This window comes from Mytilus trossulus, chromosome 4 (assembly GCF_036588685.1).
Source record: "Mytilus trossulus isolate FHL-02 chromosome 4, PNRI_Mtr1.1.1.hap1, whole genome shotgun sequence".
NCBI classification, from domain to species: Eukaryota; Metazoa; Mollusca; class Bivalvia; order Mytilida; family Mytilidae; genus Mytilus; species Mytilus trossulus.
In genome coordinates, this window is record NC_086376.1 from 2,721,979 (window position 1) to 2,745,277 (window position 23,299).

Genomic DNA, 23,299 nt, shown 5'->3' on the forward strand with positions numbered 1-23,299 from the left:
TAGTTAAATTTTAGACGGTTTCCGTGTAACACGAAAGTGGCCGCATTCGTGTTCATACTAAATATTGAAATGTAAGTTGTATTTTATGATAATACATAACATATAAGAAGGTTGTGGATGAACACGGATGCGGCCACTTTCATTTTTGACAAAAACCATCTGTAAAGTGACATTTTTCAGCATATTTGGTAGATTTTTCATATTTAAGCTTGAATCGGAACGTTTTTAAGGACTAAATCAGTTAAAATCTTTCACATAAACTAATTGAATCAAATGAAATAGACACTTAAGTGTTTAAAAAGTGGTCAAAATCGTTTGTCAGATGAAACTGAAATTTGAGGCCAAAATGAGTCCTTACCGGACCTACTCCTTTGCACAAAAGTAGGAAAACTAAAACACTTATTAAGTTTTACTGTATACACACTAACATTGTTGGGTTGATGTTTAGACGAGTTGTACACACATGTGTATATATACATAATTTTGTTAGTATAGCATATAAATAATGGTGTTAACACTTGAAGGAAACAAATACAATTTTGCTAATCTGGATAAAACATTTAAAAAATTATATGTTCAATTCTGCAATATTTGCCTTTGAATATAGTGCCATTTAAACAAGCTGTCCATTTGCAAAAATACTGATCAGTGCTAATTTTTACAAATTCGTTTAATGAATTTCCATTCATATGATAAAATGCTTTAAAATAGACTAAATCTTCATACTAAAAAGCACTTCTGTAAATGTTCAATTTAATGCTATTTCAAAAGAATGATGGGTTTTACAAGTCGTTCCATCAACTGTTATTCAAATGCTGTAGTGAAGATTAATAACTACTAGCTCTTTTTATAAATAATATTAAGAAGATATAATCAGAAATTGACAGGTCAGGAAAGGCCAAGCTTAATATTGTTTGTGTGAGACACAGAAATAAATACACATGAAACATTCAATATCGTTGGGGTGGGAGTGAGTAAGATTTTGTAAAATTGAAAAGATCGATTAGTTGCGGTTTGCCTTATGTCCAGTGTCAAACATAGTCTACTGACCAAAAAATAATTAAAGTCAATAATTTGATACAATTCAACACAATAAATAAAAGAACCAACCCATAAAAGAATTAATAAAAGGGTTCTTTAGCAAACAAAGGGCGTAACATGCAAGGGCGGCTATGGTAACATGTACATCTGACACATTTCTTGTTTGACGTTCTGGTAGGGGGGGAGATTTTTCGTTTCCAAAAAGTTCCATTTCCCAACGAGAAACTGCGGAAAATCTGTCAGTGAGTGACTGCATGCGGGTCTTACAACGAGCAACAGGGGGAATATACACAATCTATACAATTTTCATTACGGGGTCCCACTGGCTGCCTTTAGAGATGGCCTGCTACATTTATGCTTAGTGATTCCATATGTATTCAAACGAATGTTTCCAATGAAAGGAGGGGGCGGGCCCTTGGGCTCCCTGTATCCGCCTATAGTAGCACTATAATAACATCAGAAATAGGCATTGAATTATTGAAATTTGAGAAAATAACAATTATCTTCATTGATTTTTAACAGCAAGTTAAAAAATATTGACTATTTGATAACTCTTTACACAGAGTAACTTGAAAAGAATTTTATACTTGTACATATACTTTGATTTTCACTAAAAGCCTATTACAGAAAGATATTTCTCAAAAAAGGTTTTTTGTCTTTTTGTAAAAAAAAAAAAAGAATTTTACTTTGAAACAGGAGTCAATGTTAATGACATAAAATACATGATACTTTTTGTCAGCGACTTTTGTCTGTGACGATTTGACTGCGACTTTTTGTCTGTGACTTTCTGTCCTACATACTGACCATTATCATGACCAGGGGAAAGGACTTTATATCTATTTATATGTATTAGGCTTTGCATCAAATTTATTGAAACGCTTAGATTGAACCATTAATTTTATAAAATAAAAAATATAAAATGCTCGACAAACATATTTGCAAATGATAAATGTATTGTCATTCGGGAACATTTAAAACTAAGACAAGTTTCTGTTAACCCTCAAGTAAAGTCCTCGAATATGTTTACTGATATTTTATGATTTGTTTTTATTAAACTGATATCATGCATGCAAGGGCTCTGGTATACCTCAAGTAGTCCACAAAACTACTAAGATTTCCTGCACAAGGCTCGGCTATGCCTTAAGTATATTTACGTGGAAAACGTTATTTACTGTAAGAAAATATTAAAAAACAAACTATATGCAATAAAATTAACGGTACCATTTTCTTGCACCAGATGCGCATTTCGACAATACATGTCTCTTCAGTGATGCTCGTGGCCAAAATATTTGAAATCCAAAGCTTAAATAAAAGATGAAAAGCTATAATCCAAAGCTTAAATAAAAGATGAAAAGCTATAATCCAAAAGGTCCAAAAAGTATAGCCAAATCCGTGAAAGGAATCAGAGCTTTGTATGAGGGAGATACATTCCTTAATTTATAATAATTTCTAATATTTTGTAACAGCAAATTTTAATAACACAAAAAATCCGTATTTAAATGGAATTATAAAAACAAATGTTCTTATAGATTTTAAGCAAATCCTTTAAGATATAAATAAGTATTTAGGTAGTACCAGAAGTCCAATACTTATATACATTTTGGAAGTACAACTACCAAGACACAGTCAAGGTTGGTCAGGTCAAGTTTTTACCCCAAAACAAATATTTTTCCTATATTTATAAATTTCATCGGCCAGGTCATTGACAACGTTAGAAAAGGTCACGTTTTTTTAATTGTTCTGATTATTTTAATATTTTTTGCTCTACTTTTTCATTATAATTTACATATTAAATGATCAAATATTATTATATTTCAAATTTAAGATAAATCCGTTAATAAATTTAAAAAGTTATAATCTTTTCATTTGTTCAGGTTTAAAACAGTTTTCTCTATTTGTTTCTTATATTTATGCTTTGAATCTGGGACTATTAAACTAAGTTAGTATCAAAGTTCCCGATTGAATGGTCTAAATTTATAAGAATTCGAATTTGACATACATCCTTTGATAAAAAAAAAATGTATTAGCGTTTTAGTTTTAGGCCGGTCAATAGCGTCACCAATCAAAGGGAGATAATTCGTATAATGAGGAATATTGATCAATGATCGCTTTTTAGAATTTAATTTCGCATGTTTCTAGGTAGAAAACCCATAACTTTTTTTGATTTATGAGTTAAACAAGACTGAAATTAATTACTTTTGTGTTTCATTGTAGTAGATGTAGCTGCATAATTTCACAAGACTACACCAAATATTGCACTTTTCGCAAAAATCGTAACTTTCTCTGCCGTTACCATGGTAACCAACCAATATATATATCGGTTGGCATTATTTTTCTGACTAGTCTAATAGGATCTACATATCAGCCAATTTTCAGAAAGATCGGTGACTATGTGTGCCGAAAAAGTGTAAGTGGTTACAGAGAATGAGTATTTAGTGATAGCCTATGGAAACATAGGCCGTAAAAGGACAAAGTGGAGAAGAGAAATTTGCAAACTCCTTTCTCCAAATTGTATAATTTTGGATCAGTTAAAATTCACAAGCAATACATTATATTTTACAAAACTATCCTTCTTTTTTAGACATTTCAACGGGTCATCGAAAAATTAAAGATCTGTTTTATGACAATTCATAAACGAAAGATAGACAATTAATGTAACATAGAACAACCTGCGACAACCACTGGATGAAATAGAGACTTTCATGTTAACAGGTCCATACAGAAACAGCGATGTAAAATATATTGGTTACCGTTTAAATCCACGATGCCTGGAAAAGCTGGCAAGCAAAATAACGTAAGAACAAAGTTTAGTCTGTACAACCTTCAGACAAATTAATCTCACATGTATTTTTATAAGTATGTGTACGTCCTATTTGGTTTTATAGCTCCTTCTTTTTGACTGTTTAGGTTCGTATACATTCTTGATTTTCGAACATGGGGATTCCTGATGAAGGTAAATGGACAAAACCTTTTCGGAGTTTTCAAATACATAAAGAGTTCTTTTCATTTTTGTACAGCAATTATTACCTGTTATGATAATCAGCGCAGTGGTCATAACTTCGGAACGAAATGATTGTTGGAAGGCTGCTCTGAAATTGTTTTATTAATTAAAAAAAAAATCAAAAAAAAAAAATCTGTCAACTCCCTTAGGCTTTAACCGTTTTGGCAATTATCTTGAGGTCATTGTTGGTCATATATATATCTTTCACTGTTTTAGTTCTCATACATCGCACATTTGTAAACATTTGGCAAAGAACATGCACAGTCTTTTTGTACAATTTGTTTTACATCTAATTGTGCTTTGGTTATACATAACACTCATTCCGTTCTGATATTATCAATTCCTATTATTACTTTGATCACTACTACTGTAAGGGGTTGAGTGCTCAAAACATATGATAACCCATCATACTTTTATCCAGTCAAGATCCTCATCATTGGTTGTTTCATTAAATTTTTAAAGATCATTCATAAATGCTTACTATAATTTGTCTCATCTGGGTTGAATGATTGCCATTTCGCTGACAATTTTGTATTTCTGAATGTTTTTCATTAAATAATTATTTTTTTAGAATGACATTTGCCTCATACTAATCAAGTTTGAACAGTAGCGTTTGAAATGATGCAAGATACGAAATAACACATATGACAGTAGTAACATGCATATTTTTGGTATGCAAATCGGGTACGAATCAAGTGTACGAAAGTTTGTACAACTAGTATTATGTACCGTCATGTCCACACTTTCAAAGTGTGTGGTTCACAGTAGAATATACTAACTTTGAGGATGTACTTAGGTGAGGTTTTGTAATTTGTTTCAAATGTTCGGACTCCTTGGTGTTTTTCCATACAATACTGTGGATTCATTTATTTTCGTGGGTATTAATTTTCGTGGATTGCTGAAAACTTGCATATTCGTGGATATTTGATTTCATGGTTTTGACAATACCTGTATGTAAAGCCTATTAAACATATGACATTCCCTGATCATGTAAATTCGTGGATCACCAGTACCCACGAAAGCCATGAAAACTGGTATCCAACGAATAATAAAGTTTAGAAGAAAAATTATGATTGTTAGAGCTATGGTATATCTTTTCGACAATGCGAAATGTCATAGAAACTATGGAATAATCGGGCTGATTGAAATGCTGGTATATAATGTCGTTAGCATTGAGGTTAATGTCTATGACCGCACATACATTTGTTTAGCCTTCCTTTCGTTTCACCGACGTATACCAATCCGCAAAGGTTGCACTCTAATCCGTAGACGACATTTATCGATTAACAATTCAGATCATCGTAACTTCTGGTAAAATATGACTTCTTGGTCAAATTGCTAGTGAATTCAGCATCTGTGATTAAAATTGCACAAGTTTAGCAGCCTTTGGTATCACATTTCGAAATGCGACAGTGTTGTACTGTGTCATCAAAAACCAAAATGTCTTTAAGGAGAACTGAAGATGGCTGTTTAATATTGCTATTGTCACTAGCTATAGGACGATGATCTGAATGAGTCATATTTGAAATATTTGTCATGTCTGGTGATGAGGGGACACCTGCCGTATCAGACGACACCGTGTCCATGGTGACGTCTGTTTCGGACCTTTTTATACTGGGAGACATCCGAAACAGTGTCCTGTTTGATCTTCGTAAATTCATGCAATTGTAGTTTTGCTACTGGGCGGATGATGTCCTCGGGGACAAAATGTGCACCAGCAGAGACATCGACCCAGTGGTCATAAAGGAGGGACGAAGATACCAAAGGGACAGTCAAACTCGTAAATCTAAAACAAACTGACAACGCCATGGCTAAAAATGAAAAAGACAAACAGAAAACAATAGTACACATGACACAACATAGAAAACTAAAGAATAAACAACACGAACCCCACCAAAAACTAGGGGTGATCTCAGGTGCTCCGGAAGGGTAAGCAGATCCTGCTCCACATGCGGCACCCGTCGTGTTGCTAATGTGATTACAAATCCGGTAAATAGTCTAATTCGGTAGGTCACATTTATGAAAGGAAAGGGAATTGTTGTTACGACGTACATGTAAGGACCATATCCGATATCATTTGTGAAACGGTTATTCCATAACGGTCAACCAACTCATGTTGGCCCCCGCAAAATTTACGAAGGGATGATTTCAACTTCACCATTAGAAACTCTTGGTTTAATAGCTTCCTTGTGAGCAGCAACCCTCTATCAAGAAATATATGATAGGAAATGCAAGCACGGAAATATCGTATTAATTGGGAGATATATACCCCGTATGCAGGTGCTGCTGGAATGTTGCTACTTAGAAATGGAAATAGAAAATATACGCTGATTCCGTGATCTTCTTTATTAAACACAATTTTTATAAACTATCACACATACATATGTAGTTAATTCTTTATCTTAAAGTAGATAATGCAAACTCTTGATAAGTCTATGTATACAATCTAACACAATAAAATGATTCAACTAGTCTCTATGATCACCTTGGTCCACCGCATATTCTAAAGTGGACATTTTAATTAAAACTCCGCAGATATGAAAAGAAATCATAACAAAAATGTCGTTTTTTTTTTATCTTGCATTGGTGAAATTTTTAACTGTTTACAGTTTCTCTTTTTTTTATTTAGTCTTTGTCTAAATAAATTTTTATTATACAAAATTGATGAATAGCATTATTACAAAATTTTCATAACATTATCATATTGATCCAATATATACATGTGTACATGTATATCTATCATGTATATATGACGACATGACTGATGTTTATCAGTATATCGCCATGAAAACAAATAGAGTAAAAAGTAAGCGTTTTTTCGTTTTTGTCGTTTACTTATAGAATGAAGAAAAGTCAAAAAATGAAACGTTATACACCTATCTTGATCATTTGCAGGGATCAATGATGGTTGTTACCCTCATTTTAAAACATATTAGTTTCGGACAAACAACTTTTAAAAATATAAATAAAAAAAAGTGTGAAACGGAATAATAGATATATAGACATATGATCACAACTGAAAATGCCTGTACTAAGTCAGGAATTTTAAAACATAAGAAAATTGACTGAAAGTGTATGGTCAAGTTGCTTGGACATTTGTGATATAATTTGATTGTATGCAAAATTATTTACTAAATACAGTTTGCAATGAATATCTCTCTATCTCTGACATGAATATCATCATTAACAATAGAATTGAGAATGGAAAAGGGTAACGTGTCGAAGAGACAATAAATCGACAAAAGTGCAGTAAACAGCCGACGATCACCAATAGGTCGTCAATACAGCGGAAAAATCTTGCAGAGGCATGCTTCGGCTGCCCCATTAACAAAGCGTGTACTAGTGCAGTGGTATTGGAAGTCATACTAAACTCCGAAATATTTAAAAGGAACCAATGAAAGAACTTTGATGTTTATTGTCGGGTTGTTGGCTCTTTAACACATTACCATTCCCATTCTTAATGTTTACCATACATGCTCTTTATTCTATCACAAAAACCCAGTGTTATGTATTCATGTAACAATGAACGGCATGATTAGTTTGTTATTCACGACAGTTCGTAACAAGGTTGTATTCAAGTTCATTTTTATATTTGATTGGTTATTTTTGCATTAGTTTTTATTTGAATTACATAGACGATCAATTTGTTAATAGAAATAAGTTTCAATATTCGCATTCCCCGTTCTTATTAATACAACGTCACGGTATTTCCGTACAATCTAAGATATAAACTGTCTGTACTATAATTTCAAATTTGATATACATATTCGGATGACATCACAGATTGTAGAACTCTTAGTTTGCTATTAATCTTCTCTCCTGTCTCTGAAATCAAAAATCAAAACGTTCGTTATCAGTTGTCGGGTATATATCCATACATCAAATGTTAACACTGATGCAAGTGTTTAAGTCATGAAAATATCTTTGATAGTGAACGAAACAAGTCATTCAAGGCGATAACTATTTTACGAAATCATATTAACAACCGTTTAGAGGATAATACAAAGCGTTGATTATTTGTTTTAAGATGAACTCCATATGTTACATGAATTGCAGTACATACATAAACTTAATTCATACCAAATTATACCTTCCTTAATAGACAGGTTCTATAGAAAATGCAAACACTTATAATTTTTCTTTAACAGAATACTAACAAGACATGCTCAACACAATAAATTAAAGTACCAAAAATTAAAACAACATTATAAAAACTCATGCGTTAGAAATGAATATATGAACCCAATTTTAACAAACTAAAACGCCAAAATCCAAACTCATAAGAATGAAGACATTCCCAATCTCGTTACGAACAAAGGGAACAGTAATGGTACAAAGACTAATACAGGGAAAACTACCATTGGAAACAATATGTGCATAAAACTAACAGACTTTATTAATTAAAAATAGGGATAGAGCAGTAACTTTTGTGTTAAACTCTTAATCACTATACAAATAAACACATTTGTGAACCAATTAAGGTTTACAGACATGGGCAATAAGCAAACATTTGAATAAATAACATATCACTAACAATAATACAACCACACAATGACGGAAGGTATAAAACCCTACCCATCCCTAAGGGGTATTATAATAAAATGAATAAACAGTAAATAATTTACAATGGAATGTAAAAGAACACTTTAACAAGAAATTCAGATGATTAACAACGTCGGTACCTAGAATCAATACTTTACTACCTTAATGTATTATTTGTGAGGTTTACGGATTATTTATCAACAAGGTCCTGGTATCTTCTTATGAACGTTTCAAAAGGGACGATGCGTTCTTTGACATAACACAGGTTTATTAACAGTCAGAGAGGAACTCATAAACATAAACACAGAAACAGATATTGAAAGATTGTAAATCCGAGAACTTACATATGTAAATAGAAATAGTATTTAGTTTCCTAATTAAAATTCAGTATCAACCCTTACAATGCTGAATTGATTTCAGAAACTGTTAATGTTCAATTATTTGCAAAAATAGGCAAATTACAATGTAAATGAAAATTAGCTGTACCCTGATGATGATGCATATTGGTTGCATTGCATCTAAGATAAGGGATCACGGAATGGATAGTTCGGAAGAGGAGGCTGGGATGGACGGGCTTGAATTTAGCCCAAAGCTAGTCATCATGTGCAAAAAGCGTCACTTTGGACAAATTGATGTCCGAGGGATGCTAATAGATGCATCCGACTGTAGTATGCACGTAGAACGTAAAAAAGTTCATTTGCACGAAAATCTAAAACTTTCCGATTTTTACTTGACCTGAAACCGGAGGCAATTGTTGCCTAGACGTATTTCATTAATAAACACGATAAGTGGTTATATGCCTTCGGGTTAACAATAATTGTCAACATTTTAGGCATTATAACTTCATGTTTCAAACCTCGAAGAGAAGTCCGACCCTTCAAAAAACTCAATTTTGTCCGATGTCAATTTTCGAAGCTGAGCTCAAGATGAACATTAAAGGCGACAAACATGATACTTTGTAGTGTAAAATGGAGGAACATGCATACACTCCGAATTGAATGGCATTACGTTGACTTCAAAATGTATGGAGCGCCATTGGTGCCAGATAACGGTGTTTTAAGTACGGCAGTTATATAACGGTCCCGCATGTTTAGGGTTAATTAAATATCCAAAACAATATTCCAAAAAAGTCTGAACAAAAACAACATGTTAATCATGAAGATCAGATATTTATTGCAAAGCTTCTAAGACGAAAGAACTGAATGTTTTTAAATTCAACTTAATTGAAGAATGTGGAGTGTATATATAACTTTGGGACATGATGTACATTTTGTTGTCAAATGTAATTAATTTATTTTATATCATAACAGCTGTTTTAATTTATCAAATACCTTCTTTTTTATTGCTTCTTATCCAAACTGAATAAACAATATAAAGTGGTCTAATGATGAGATTTAAAGGTGCTGGTATTCTTGATTTGTAGTCCATTATAACACTATACCTCACATGTCGATAAATCTTCTCCGAATTCTGGTGAACTTTTTCAAAGCGATAGCTAATAGAGAGTTCAAACATGTAATGTTTAATATTTTAAAAAAAACCAACCTAAATTCATTCGATAAAGGTTACACTAAAAATTGTTCTTTTTAATATAACCGACAACTTAGAGACTTTCTGTGACCGAACTATGCATATATGGCCTAAGTAGTATTTCAAATAATAACTAAGTAATGTAAGGTATTATACATCACAATATTAACTACCAATTTAGCAAATAAGCAATTCTAAATATTATTGGTTATATAGATACCGGTATGATACCGGTATACCGCCTTGAGTTAATAAAATTTGTCATATTTGAAACCGTAATAATTTTTTTGGGAAAATCAACAAACACTTTTAATGTGCAAAGTATATCACTAAAACACAATCCTTCTATAAAGATAAGTGAACCTGATTAATTCATCTACACAAAATAGCAGATCTTTTATTGTCATTTTCAAATTCCCAAATTGTAAAACGATAATTCTCACATGAAGTAAAAAAACCCGATATATTGCATTAACAAATACCTTTTGATTATGACAATGTGTTTGCTTTTAACTGTGTTTCACTGTTTTGATTTGTTTATGAATAAAAAAGAAAATTGACTTGCATCATGCATGTCCTATTTTTCATTGCCATCCCAACAGAATGTATCATGTTGCTGATATGAGGTATGTGGTAAAGAAAACATTTAATTAATCTATAAGTATACTGAAGTATTATGCTGTCATAAAACAAAACTATATACAGCACAAACATGTAAGGCTAAGATAGAAATGAATAATTACACAAACCTGAACAAAGCAATTACAAGGTTAACAAGCAGTAGATTTGAAATCAGCATGTAAAACGCAGCAATCACAACCAGTATCCAATCATACTGATTACAACGTTCGATATCAGGATTGTTTTCCCACTCTGTTCGGTTGGATGTACATTGTGTTCTGCTGTTTCCTGCAATGTTTTATCAAATTGGTTAATTAAACCGGTAGTACAACATGTAGTTTGTCGATTTTTAGATCTAATAATCGAGTCACACTTTTTTTCAGCAGGTTCCAAGAAAAGAGACTGTATTTCCGTGAGTGCCGGTACTTCTTGTCAGTGATATTTGTTTTCGTAAAGGTTTATAGATTATGCTGTTCGTTCCTTAATTGAATCAATTTATTCTATCTTGTCGAGGCCTTTTATAGCCGACTAAACAGTATGGGTTTTTTTTATAGTTGTAAACCATATCGTTTTCTATATTTGAGTACATTCACTGTATTTGAATTTTAACGGATATTTGTCTCATTGCCACTCGTATCAAATCTACTTATTCTTTTGAAAGAGACGATAATAGTGTTACGGTTTAGAGGGTAAGCAGAATGTTTGTACACACGATTTTTTTCGGGCTACTCAGTAAATACTTACTTCTACTTTCATGTTCGGCTAAACAAAGACATTTGATGAAAATTACATACACCTTTATTGTTATTGAATGTTTTTATTGCTAGTTAGGACTCTGGGAATAATAATGTATAGTTCGTTTTCACTGTTTGACCGGGGGGCCTGACTAAACGACTGTTTCCACCTTCTGTTTACCATGATTTCACAAGTTCCTACTTTATTACTTTGCTATTTATTCACGTGAGGGGTAAATAGTGTAACTTGGCCATGTATGCTAAGCGAATGCTTAAATCAATACCGTTTGATCATTTCCCGACTAGACATAATGTCAACATCGCAATCGTCTTCGATTGCATCACTAGGTTTGTTGACATCCATGACCTAAATACCTGAGTTAGCATCCAGTCAGCATTACGTTATTTTCCCGACAACACTGTAGGAGTACGATATATTGGTGGGACAAATGTATGAATAAGAGTGCACAACCACGACCCGATACCAGGATACCAGAATATGGTGATGTTATTTGGGGCAATTGCTTCCAGTATGAGACCGAGCTCCTTGAAAATATTCAGATAGAAGCTGCTAGAATTATTACAGGAATACGACGTAATTCCTACAGACAAAAACTTTATATTGAATTAGGTTTAGAAACTCTGGAGAATAGACGTAATAACCAAATTAAGCTTATACTATTCTATAAAATATTAAATGGGATGACACCTGCATACTTATATAAGTTAGTCCAGCCATATCTTCCCAGACAAACCCCTTATACTTTGAGGAATGAAAATAACACTTTTCACCCGCCTCTTGCTAGAACTAGCTCTTATTTTAATAGTTTAATTCCTTCCACTATAAGACTTTGGAATAGTCTTCCTTTGAGTTTACAAAAGTCACCAAGTTTGGGTATATTTAGAAGTGGACTGGATAAGTTTTATAGGACTGACGATATATTTAAACCTTTCAACTATGGGATAAGGAAACTTAATATAAGTCATGGTCAACTCAGAAATAATGCTAGCAACCATAAATCTCATTTGTTGAATCAGTTCTTATCCGAAAACACTTTTTGCATAAACTGTAACCATCCTGTTGAGGATAACAAACTTTTCTTTTTTATTTGCCCTAAGTATAATGATGTAAGACAGAACTTCTCTTGATTCCATTTACTCCATTGTTGATAATTTTGACATAAATATTAAATAAATACTTTTTGGGATCAGATTATTTTCATATGATATGAATATTGCTATTTTTAAATCTGTCCAAAAATATATCAGTGACACTCAACGTTTTGTTTGAAACTTACTAAATTTTTGTTTCATCTAGTTTTATTTTATTTTTTCTACACTCCAACGTTAATTCATTTATTCCACTAAGAAAGCTTAGTCATGTTAGTGTCTCCTTCAAGCCATATATATATTGCTAATAACTTATAAAATATATTTACATGTTGGGTTCAAGGTAATTTAAATAAGTGATGATTAATTGCCTAAATATTTATATATCCTTTGCATTTATTAAGTAACACTGTTGACATATTTTGCTCGTGTGTGCTCACAAGTAGCATGCATGTTCCACTAAATTGCATTATTTTAAATACAGTTGTTGTAATTGAATTATACCTTGTACATGTATTATGGAGAGAGCTTTTATAGTCTGTGCCTTTTGCTCAATCCTTTTCATATCTTAATGAATAAAATATGTTTAAAATCAAAACCCGATACCAGGGTGCTCAGTCCTGCTCCCACCAAAATGACAAGACCAGACCAAATACGCTGCAGTCGTCGCAACCCTTGAAATACATGAACCCTTGCATTTGTATCCATCCCCGTTGGATTAAGAACCTAGTCATAATTGACCTAGATGTTTTACTACGTTTACTCTGAAGTTGATAAACGATCAAGGGATCATCGTATATGATCAAGTGTGTTAGTGGGATATTATGGGATTTACACTTGTAATAGAAGTGAATGCTTTGTATGAAATAAATTAAAAAGCTATCTTTTTGATCATATAAGTAATAAGGCATTGTAATTAATTTAAAAAAAGTACTTTTTGTCATTTTCCTTCCAAGCTGCCATTGCCTTGGTCATTTTGCCATTAACGCTACCAGTAAAAACTTTACACGACATCAATGTCGTAGATCAAATGAATTTATAAACTAATAAACAGACATGGATTGTTTAAGAGACACACGTGATGCTTGCCCAAACTACTCCTGGTTATTTTTTTAAGATAAAATGTTCTTCTGACCTTATCTATAGCTAGGAGCATTATTCATATGATTTACGCAAAAACAAAATGCAGTCATTTATAAAAGCCGTTTATTGATAGAGTACTTCGGTATTATTTTTCATTTGTTTAAAATAAGCGCACAAACATCGTTAATGTATTTCTAACATGCAAGTCAACAATTCAGCCTTTTTAAATCCGTATTCATGCAATCTTTAATTTAACCCGAGGTTACGCATTTGCTTACTGTTTGGTTATTCAAAATAAAAGTGAAATAAGTAATTTTCCAACGTTTTTTTATTATTGTTTATATATAATAACAGTTGGGTGTCATTTTGTAATTGCTTTACATTGTGCTACATCTTGATACCTTAACACTTATTCTACGGTACAGGTATGGCTTGTTTTTGTATGACAGCAGTTAGATATTATTGCTGTATTGACGATATGTGTGGGTCTGCAGGTATATTATATTTCATATTTCTAATAGCAATTAACTAAAATTTCTGGTTTGGTGTGCTATATTATCAAGTATTCAAACCGCAATTTAAATCTTCTAATGGGATAAAAGACATGTGTCATATAATATATATGACCACAAAAATAGGAACTGAAAGAGAGTATAATTTGAATCGGAATTAATGAATGTTATATATAAAAAGTCCATAAACAAATGACAAATTCGAAAGCTAAAGCACATACATGAACAGATAACTACCTGTTAGTAGTAATCTGACTTGATTCAGGAATGTTCTTATGTACACAATGATGGTATAAACCTGGTTTTATAACAAGCTGAACCTCTGACTTGTATTGCAATCGCATATAGTTCCATTTTAATGACAACGATGTGTGAATGAACACACTCCTCCTACTTTTGTTCATTTATTTGAAAAAGAGGTTTATAGAGTGAAGAATCTGTGTTATTACCTTCAAATTGGTCAGTGTTTGCGTCGCCATAAATCTGCCAGTAGGGAACAGAGATGATTTTCCATATTCTCCAGTATTCCACGCCTGATTGATTCCACATATCCTCGTGCTTTGGGTACATATTTGCATGATATAATACACCAACTCCAATCATAAACACAAATAGAATACCAAAGAACCGAAAAAGGTCTTTCAACTGAAATTGGATATGAATAAAAACCATCACCATATTCACTTTTACAAATTTTAAGTCGTTTGTTCATTTTGTATCCGACAATTGGTTATATCGGTCATACATGGTTAACTTATTGTGAGTTACAATCTGTGTTATACCTTCTGTATGTTCTGACCAAAATGAATAATTATAGCTTTTAAACACGAAGCGTTGAATTCGGGGATTCACATTAGGGTCGTTTATCATATTACTTTTAAACTATAACAGTATTAATCTGCATTAAATGTAATATTTAATGTATGTAAGCAAAAGTAAACAGAGATTAACAGTGTTAAAATATAGAAGCTCAAAGAGGAATGTAAAGGCTAAGACTCAGAAAAAAAAGCATTTGATATTCATTGATGCACAGTAAACATGTACTTCAGACCAGTAAAGTCTAAAATGGCTTACATTTGTACTCGACTGTACACGTTTTTACTCGACCAGTCTGAACTGGTCTGAAATTTACTTGATAATACTGGACTATTGTCTAAACAGTTCTTAATAATCTGAACTTGTACTTTTCCATTATAAACGTGTTAAAATTAGTGAATTCAAAAGGCCTTAAAAAATGTTCACAGGATGTTGCAATTTTGGATGAATGTTATTTAGAATGTAATACTGTCTGATCAGGTGTTATCTGTTAAATGAATTTGTCCCAAGTAGGAGGTATTAGATTATGTTTAACAACTAATCTTTTTTTTTTTGAATTTCGATTTTTTTTTTATTCCTTTTTAATTTGATATATGATAAAAATAAGATATCCAAAATTATAATAGAATATGTATTTCTAATATAAGGTTAAACAATTTAAGTGATTTTGGTGTGTGTTAATACCTCATCAAAAGATAATTATATTACTATCGTATGTTAGTTGTAACCATGAAATCTCTGTGGTTTTTAATTTGATATTTAAGAAAATTAAGATAAAAAATATGTCAATAAAAGCACCCAATTTTGTTTTTATTACTCTCAGTATAAGTGTGTTTATTTAGGTAAAAGAAACAAAATTTTTATGTAAGGTAATTTGATATACCATCTCTGTTTAATAAATCTAAGAATCCTGTAAGGAGGTAAAAATCTGTTTTTATGTATATCTTTTTTTTATTATGGCTGTTTTCATGTCAGTTAAAAAGAAAAAAATATTTTAACAGTAAAAATTAAAAATAAGTAGAGGTTATTTGGTCATGTATGGTTCAGACAGGTCCAGTATTTTGCAGACCTTTGGTCGAGTATGGTCAAGACTGAAAAAATACGTTGAGAACGGGTTAAGACAGTTTAAGACTGGTCGAGTATTAGTTCAAACTAATTTCTATGTCAAAGATAAGGATCAAGTACAAATCAGTACTTCGAGTACGGTTAAGACTTGGGTCAAGTCATAGTTCAGACTAATTTCAATGTCAAAGATAAGGGTCAAGTACAAATCATTACAATCGAGTACGGTTAAGACTTGGGTCAAGTAATATTAACTAAAATTCGGACCAATTCAGACTGGTCTAGTAAAAAAGTACAGTCGAGTACAGATATAGGTTATTTTAGACTTTTCTGGTTTGTAGTGATGGTTTAGATATGACTTTCCCATAGAATATGAAATTTGAGAACCGAATATGTGATAAACACAATTATTGTCTTAGAGTAATGATAGAAAAATGTTCTTATTGTTTTAGATTGGCAAACTTGTGAAATCTAAAATGCAGTATGCTTAACATTTCACAAGATGTTGTCGTGGTATCTTTAAGTTGACGAAAGGGAAGCATAGGTTGTGATGTTTGCAATAGATTGGAGTTTGATAACGTCTATTTTGTTATTTTAATGCAAATTATTTAAACATAAAGAAGTCCTCCGCAAATTGTTGATACCAACAGCACAAGGAGAGAGCAAACACTTTTTTTTATAAATCGTCCTCTAAACAGCCCTTGCACGTCGGTACCAGGCAGTTTCTACTCAGTTGTTTCATATACTTTTATGCTTTCCACAGTACAAAACTGATCTAATTCATGGCTCAAATCTGTAAACTTGGAATCAGATTTGTAATCTATCGGTTTTGCTGTTTTTATGTTTACAGAAAACTAAGTACTTAGTTGCATTATTCAAAATATTTGAACAAATTACAAATATTTCTTTTTTTTAGAATAATTGGCTCAGCCATTTAAGGGGAGGTAACTATTTTATATAAAACAAAATACTGGACTGATAGGGAATTGTTTACTTGTGTCAAAAACACAAGTTCTGTGTCAACCTTTCTTTTATTTTCTAAACACATGTTTCAAACCCTGTCTTCTCATTTCATGTTTTAAAATTATATCTCACAAATGAGTTAATTAATTATCAATCTATGCAAATGTGGGCAATTTTGAACGACTCATTATATTTAAAAAAAAAAAAAGCATAACAAAATCTTCATTTTGGCAAAACATAAAACAATTCTATCTGATGAATCTTATATCGATAATCTACATAAAATGTAATAAAACGATTCAGAATTTACAGATAAAGTGCCAACCTACCATAAACATCAATTATTCATAATTATCCATACTAAATCCTAGTAATTTGACATTTCGAAATGATCACAATCGGCACGTTTTTGACTAAATTGCTATCAATAATGTTTTTTCGAGGGTTCAATTTAAGTTCCTAAGTGAAACGTTAATATGTACTCAAAATGTTCACTCATGTACATATAACTAGTATCTAAAGATAAAAAGATTCGTCCATTTAAAAAAATAAAAGAGAAAGAAGATACCAGGTGACAATCAAAACTCATTACAAAAAGAGTACATAAATAAAGGCCACAGTAGTATAAGAAAATATCCGGGCTACGACAAAAAATGAATACTGATAAAAAACAAACTCAATCAAACACTAAGGCTAATATACAGTGTTCATCTGATTGGATCGTGGTAATTCAAAATACTGTGCTGTCACACTCGAGATGGGTTGCAGTAATTATCAGTTGTCCCTTGTGACATAGCTATTCCATAAAATTAAAACATTTTACTGTGGAAGCATGATCTTAACCTTGTCATTGTGAACCCCTGGTTTAGAACCTCCCTGGAAACTGCAACCCTATATGAAGGACTTCCTTGTTCGTATTTTTAGGAAAACGATAGATGTTGTAATAAAGTACGAGTCATAAGACTACCACTCAGATAAAATACCATAACAAACCATTTCCTTGATCATAATTATCTTTGGTCCAAGTTGCCGCGTCATTAGAAGAACGAAAAGGAATCGCATGTACATAGTAAACAGACTCAAACTGTAAAATCGCCTTGATCGTGTGGCTATCGCAATGATTGTTAGAATATAGGATACGACGTCTAATATATTCCAGAAATTGTACAGATATTTCTTCAGTTTATACCACCAAGAATGACCTCCTGGATGCTTGGTATTTTTGGACCATTTTGGTATAGTGGCCTGTGTAAGAGAAGAAAACATTTTAACTGAAGCATCTACAACCGAACTAATGATTTCACATTTACAGTACACTTGTAATTTCGTTACTACAATTTGATGAAACTGCAACTCTCTGGACATAGCAGATTTTCAATATATTTTTGGCATTGAACCTTAACGATAAGTAGTTTAGTGTAAATGGTATATCTTATAAACATACAAAGTAAACGCTAAAATTGTACGGATATGTTCCGGACCATATGAGTATTTGGACCATACGCGTATGGTCATGGCCATATGCGTATACTCATATGGTCCGACCATACGCGTATGGTCCGACCGTACGCGTATGGTCGGACCATATCAGTATTATACTCGTTTGGTTATAAACGGGCCGGACCATATGAGTATTCGGACCATATAGGTATTTTTTCAAATATACAATAGAAATAATATAATAAACTTTATCTAAAAAAAAAATGTGTTTACAAAAAAAATGTATTAATTTTACATTTCAAAAGCTACTAGTACTTTAACATTAAATATTGATGCCACAGTCAGTTGATTGCTTGTTTTGGCTACGTGCAGTGATATCGACTCGGACAAGTCCGATGTGTCCGGTGTTTTCAAGAAACTCTAGATCTCTAATATTGTAAAATGCATATCACAGATCAAATTAAATAAAGCCGGGCAGTAGTTATAACATGACTCTAAAATGCTATTTTACCGGTCTTATAATTAAGATTAAAATAGAAGTATAGAAATAAAGAAACATACACTTTTAATATTTTACTTTAAAAATATCATGATCTTTAAAAAAATATCATGATCCTTGCCGGTGATGTCACCTACTTTACACAATAGAATTCCTTTTACAATATGTTCATTTGATTTTGACATCTTCTTATAATTGTACTTACAAACAGTAAGTAATATTAACTGTGAGAAGTGTTTTTTTAATATATGATAAAATGACATTTTAGTGATGTAACAACCAGAAGGGTCACACCTAATGAAGAGTTTAAAAGTAATTGTGTTGATTACCCCGACCATACGCGTACGGTCCGACCATACGCGTATGGTCGGACCATATGAGTATATACCCATATGGTCATGACCATACGCGTATGGTCCAGATACTCATATGGTCCGGAACAGATACATTGTCTGCTGTTTTGAACAACAAAGAAAGTTTTTTTTAATCATAAATATCTAACCTACCAAATTTCGATACTCCTCCAGCATATCAGCGAAAGTATATACATAAACTATCCATTCATACGGTTTCAATGAGGATATGCCATCAAAGGTGTCAAGCTCAACCATGAGGAATGCACTGTAGCAGATCAAAGCAGCAAGAAAAAACAGCTATAATTTCAAATGGAGACATTTTTTGTATTTGAAATGATTTAGTACAAATAGGAAAATGATTATAAAAGTTATGATAACACTGATTTCGTTTAATGTATGACTCTGTACAAATTTGACAACGCAGTTTTGCTAGTAGTATATAACACACTTTTGTTAGTTTTATTGAGTCATTTTTGTTTATCTAGGTTGTATTTGTTTATTCAGCGGCCACAGAAAAGCACATTTTTGTTCTTCTGCTTCCTTTAGGTAATCGACAACAAATATGCATATATTATCAATTTACTTTTTATACAGGGCTTTAGGTAGGTGATGCATGCATGTATATAAACTACGAGTTTATGCTGATTCTTCGCAGGCCTTAATCTTCATGAACTATTCATAAAAATGTATACTTGAGTTAAGTTTATCAAAATTCTGAGTTTAACCAGATTTGGTGAAAGTTCTACTGTTCTCTTTTTTCAACCAATATAAAAATTATCATTTGTTATATACCATATCCATTTACTGTTTTCTATATAATAGAACTTAACTCACATAATGCAAGAGAAATATTGCTAATGGTGATGAAACGAAGTTAAAGAGTTGAAACGCTAATTCAATTGGATACGGCTCACAAACGCGTCTGCTTTTCGTACAACTGAATCTGTATCCAGACTTACAGCAACAACAGCATCCAAGGAAGAAACCTTTCTAAAAAGAAAAATAAACCTCAACATTATTATATTTTTGTTATTACAGCTGCATACAGATCATCTCTCAGTTAAATTGTCGCACATTGTGTGTGTGTGTGTGTGTGTCTGTGTGTGTGTGTGTGTGTGTGTGTGAACTGATCATGAAAACATAATCCGGTAATCGTAGCACTTTATTTCAGAACCTTCCGTTTCGAATTTTCCTTAAGTTAGATTTTTGTTATTTTACATCTTATTTGATGAAAATGAAACTTGCTTGTTGGCATACTGATATTAAAATGGTGCAGTGCTCTTTTCATTTTTTTAACGTCAAACTAGTTGCATATAACGGGAGAGGTTAAACTGTATTTCTTTTTACAACATTCAGCTTTGTTTTGTAAACTATGACACTACTGTTAAATAAAAATACAACAATTGCACTTGTTAGCTGTATTCCCGTTCATTCTGAACAAAATCAGTATGTATCGAACAGATCTATGTCAAATGAGAATACACTAAACATTGTGTTCTTTCTAAAACATGTACAGACTTTACCTACAGTGCTCGATACAAAGATGCACTATATACAGACCTAATTCGTCAAAAAGTACAAATTAACATTACATCTTTTCAAGTTTCATTGCAGAATCCGTTATCTACTTGCCCCTTGTAATTTTCTCGTTGTATTTCATATAAAGAGATTCCACGCGTGTCCTTTGTAAAAACAATCAAGCAGAGGATACCAAAAAGACAGCAAAAACTCATATGTTTTATTTTAGAGAGATGATCCAGTAGATTTGTGTGCTGTTCTGTTTGTTCACGAACAAGTACAAAATATCACTTAAAATTTGAAGATCCCGTTACAAAAATACATTTTTCATCTAGGTCTGTCACTGCAAATTATTAATTAAATACTTTTAAAAAAAGTACCCCCAGTACCCTAGTTTTTTTTTGGGTATCAAACCGAGATAGAGATGCAATCAGTGATTTTAAGGAAACATTTCTACTGGTCCGCCGGACCACCAGCTGACAAAATCTACTGGTCCGACACAAATTCTACTGGTCCCGGACCAGCGGACTAGCGCCAATTTCGACCCCTGAAGAGATCATAAAAATCATAAGAACAAACTAGAGGCTCCAAAGAGCCTGTGTCGCTCACCTTGGTCTATGTGAATATTAAACAAAGGACGCATTTGAATTCATGACAAAATTGTGTTTTGGTGATGGTGATGTGTTTGTATATCTTACTTTACTGAACATTATTGCTGCTTACAATCATTCTATTTATATTGAACTTGGCCTAAGAGCATCAGTGGAAAATGTTAGTTAAAATTTACAAATTTTATGAAAATTGTTAAAAATTGACTATAAAGGGCAATAACTCCTTATGGGGTCAATTGACCATTTAGGTCATGTTGACTTATTTTTAGGTGTTACTTTGCTGTACATTGTTTCTCTTTACAGTTTATCTCTATCTATAATAATATTCAAGATAATAACAAAAAACGGCAAAATTTCCTTAAAATGACTAATTCAGGGGCAGCAACCTAACAGCAGTTTGTCTAATCCATCTGAAAATTTCAGGGCAAATAGATCTTGACCTGATTAACAATTTTACTCCCTGTTAGATTTGCTCTAAATGCTTTGGTTTTTGAGTTATAAGCAAAAAACTGCATTTTACCCCTATGTTCTATTTTTAGCCATGGCGGCCATCTTTGTTGGTTGGCCGGGTCACGCCACACAATTTTTAAACTAGATACCCCAATGATGATTGCGGCCAAGTTTGTTTAAATTTGGCATGGTAGTTTCAGAGGAGAAGATTTTTGTAAAAGATTACCAAGATTTACGAAAAATGGTTAAAAATGACTATAAAGGACAATAACTCCTAAAGTGGTCAACTGACCATTTTGGTTATGTTGACTTATTTGTAGATTTTACTTTGCTGAACATTATTGCTGTTTACAGTTTATCTCTATCTTTAATAATATTCAAGATAATAACAAAAAACAGCAAAATTTCCCTAAAATTACCAATTCAGGGGCAGCAACCCAACAACAGGTTGTCCGATTTATCTGAAAATTTCAGGGCAGTTAGATCTTGACCTGATGAACATTTTTTCTCACGTCAGATTTGCTCTAAATGCTTTGGTTTTTGAGTTATAAGCCAAAAACTGCATTTTACCCCTATGTTCTATTTTTAGCCGTGGCGGCCATCTTGGTTGGTTGGCAGGGTCACCGGACACAATTTTTAAACTAGATACCCCAATGATGATTATGGCCAAGTTTGGATCAATTTGGCCCAGCAGTTTCAGAGGAGAAGATTTTTGTAAAAGTTAACGACGACGGACGCAGGACGACGGACGACGACGGACGACGACGGACGCCGACGGACGCCGGACGCCAAGTGATGAGAAAAGCTCACTTGGCCCTTCGGGCCAGGTGAGCAAAAAATGAAACATGATAAAAATCCCTCAAAAATTCAAAGCCCAACCAACACAAGACCCTTCATCATTATGAGCTTATCTCAGGTGTTCAAGAAGTTTAACAAAATATGTTGTTTGTGATCATACACATGTCCAATAGTATATCTGTTCTATTTCGGAACGTAATTGCTGCTACCGCGATTAGTATATACTTATTGTCATCGGTGAATATCGTCACATATCATATCAGACTTAAAAACTTATAATTAATGACGGGCGTTATGCTCATCAGTGTTGCTCATGTTAAAACCGTTGACGGCTTTACCTTAATACAAAATAGAGTTGTATTAAAAACCAAAATTCTAAAATATTTAAACAAAATTCTAGCAGACGCCGTCTGTGACATATATATCCCCTTTCTATCAACCAAATTATAATCGCTTCCGTTAATCTCTCGACGGAATAAATTTAATTTTATAATTCTTTGTGAGCATGGACATCATGATAGAATCTAAATGTTTTCGAATTTGTCAATATTTCAACTTTGAACAGGGTACAACAACTCTGGTGACGTAAACAACTTCAATCAATGTAGGCTC

General features: G+C 32.5%; 1 protein-coding gene across 1 annotated transcript; it reads right to left on the reverse strand.

Moving 5' to 3' along the window:
• Positions 1 to 7,333: 7,333 nt before the first annotated feature.
• Positions 7,334 to 19,601, reverse strand: LOC134713682 (transient receptor potential cation channel subfamily M member-like 2). Its single transcript, XM_063574970.1, has 6 exons — positions 19,461 to 19,601; positions 18,009 to 18,260; positions 14,624 to 14,819; positions 10,864 to 11,023; positions 9,916 to 10,079; positions 7,334 to 7,867 (listed from the first exon to the last, which is right to left on the reverse strand). The coding sequence occupies exons 1-6, from the start codon at positions 19,563 to 19,565 to the stop codon at positions 7,791 to 7,793; spliced, it is 954 nt and encodes a 317-aa protein (XP_063431040.1). The 5' UTR covers positions 19,566 to 19,601; the 3' UTR covers positions 7,334 to 7,790.
• Between the last annotated feature and the right edge of the window lie 3,698 nt (positions 19,602 to 23,299).

Bases quoted from the DNA above. Each gene is read 5' to 3' on its own strand.
- LOC134713682 (XM_063574970.1), bottom strand. From the start codon at position 19,565: ATGGTTGAGCTTGACACCTTTGATGGCATATCCTCATTGAAACCGTAT. The intron at 11,024-14,623 runs GTAATAACACAG...AAAACATTGCAG, and splicing joins AAACACTGACCAATTTGAAG to GAAACAGCAGAACACAATGT. The intron at 7,868-9,915 runs GTATTTGATAAA...TTTTGATTTCAG, and splicing joins AAGAAGCAATAAAAAAGAAG to AGACAGGAGAGAAGATTAAT.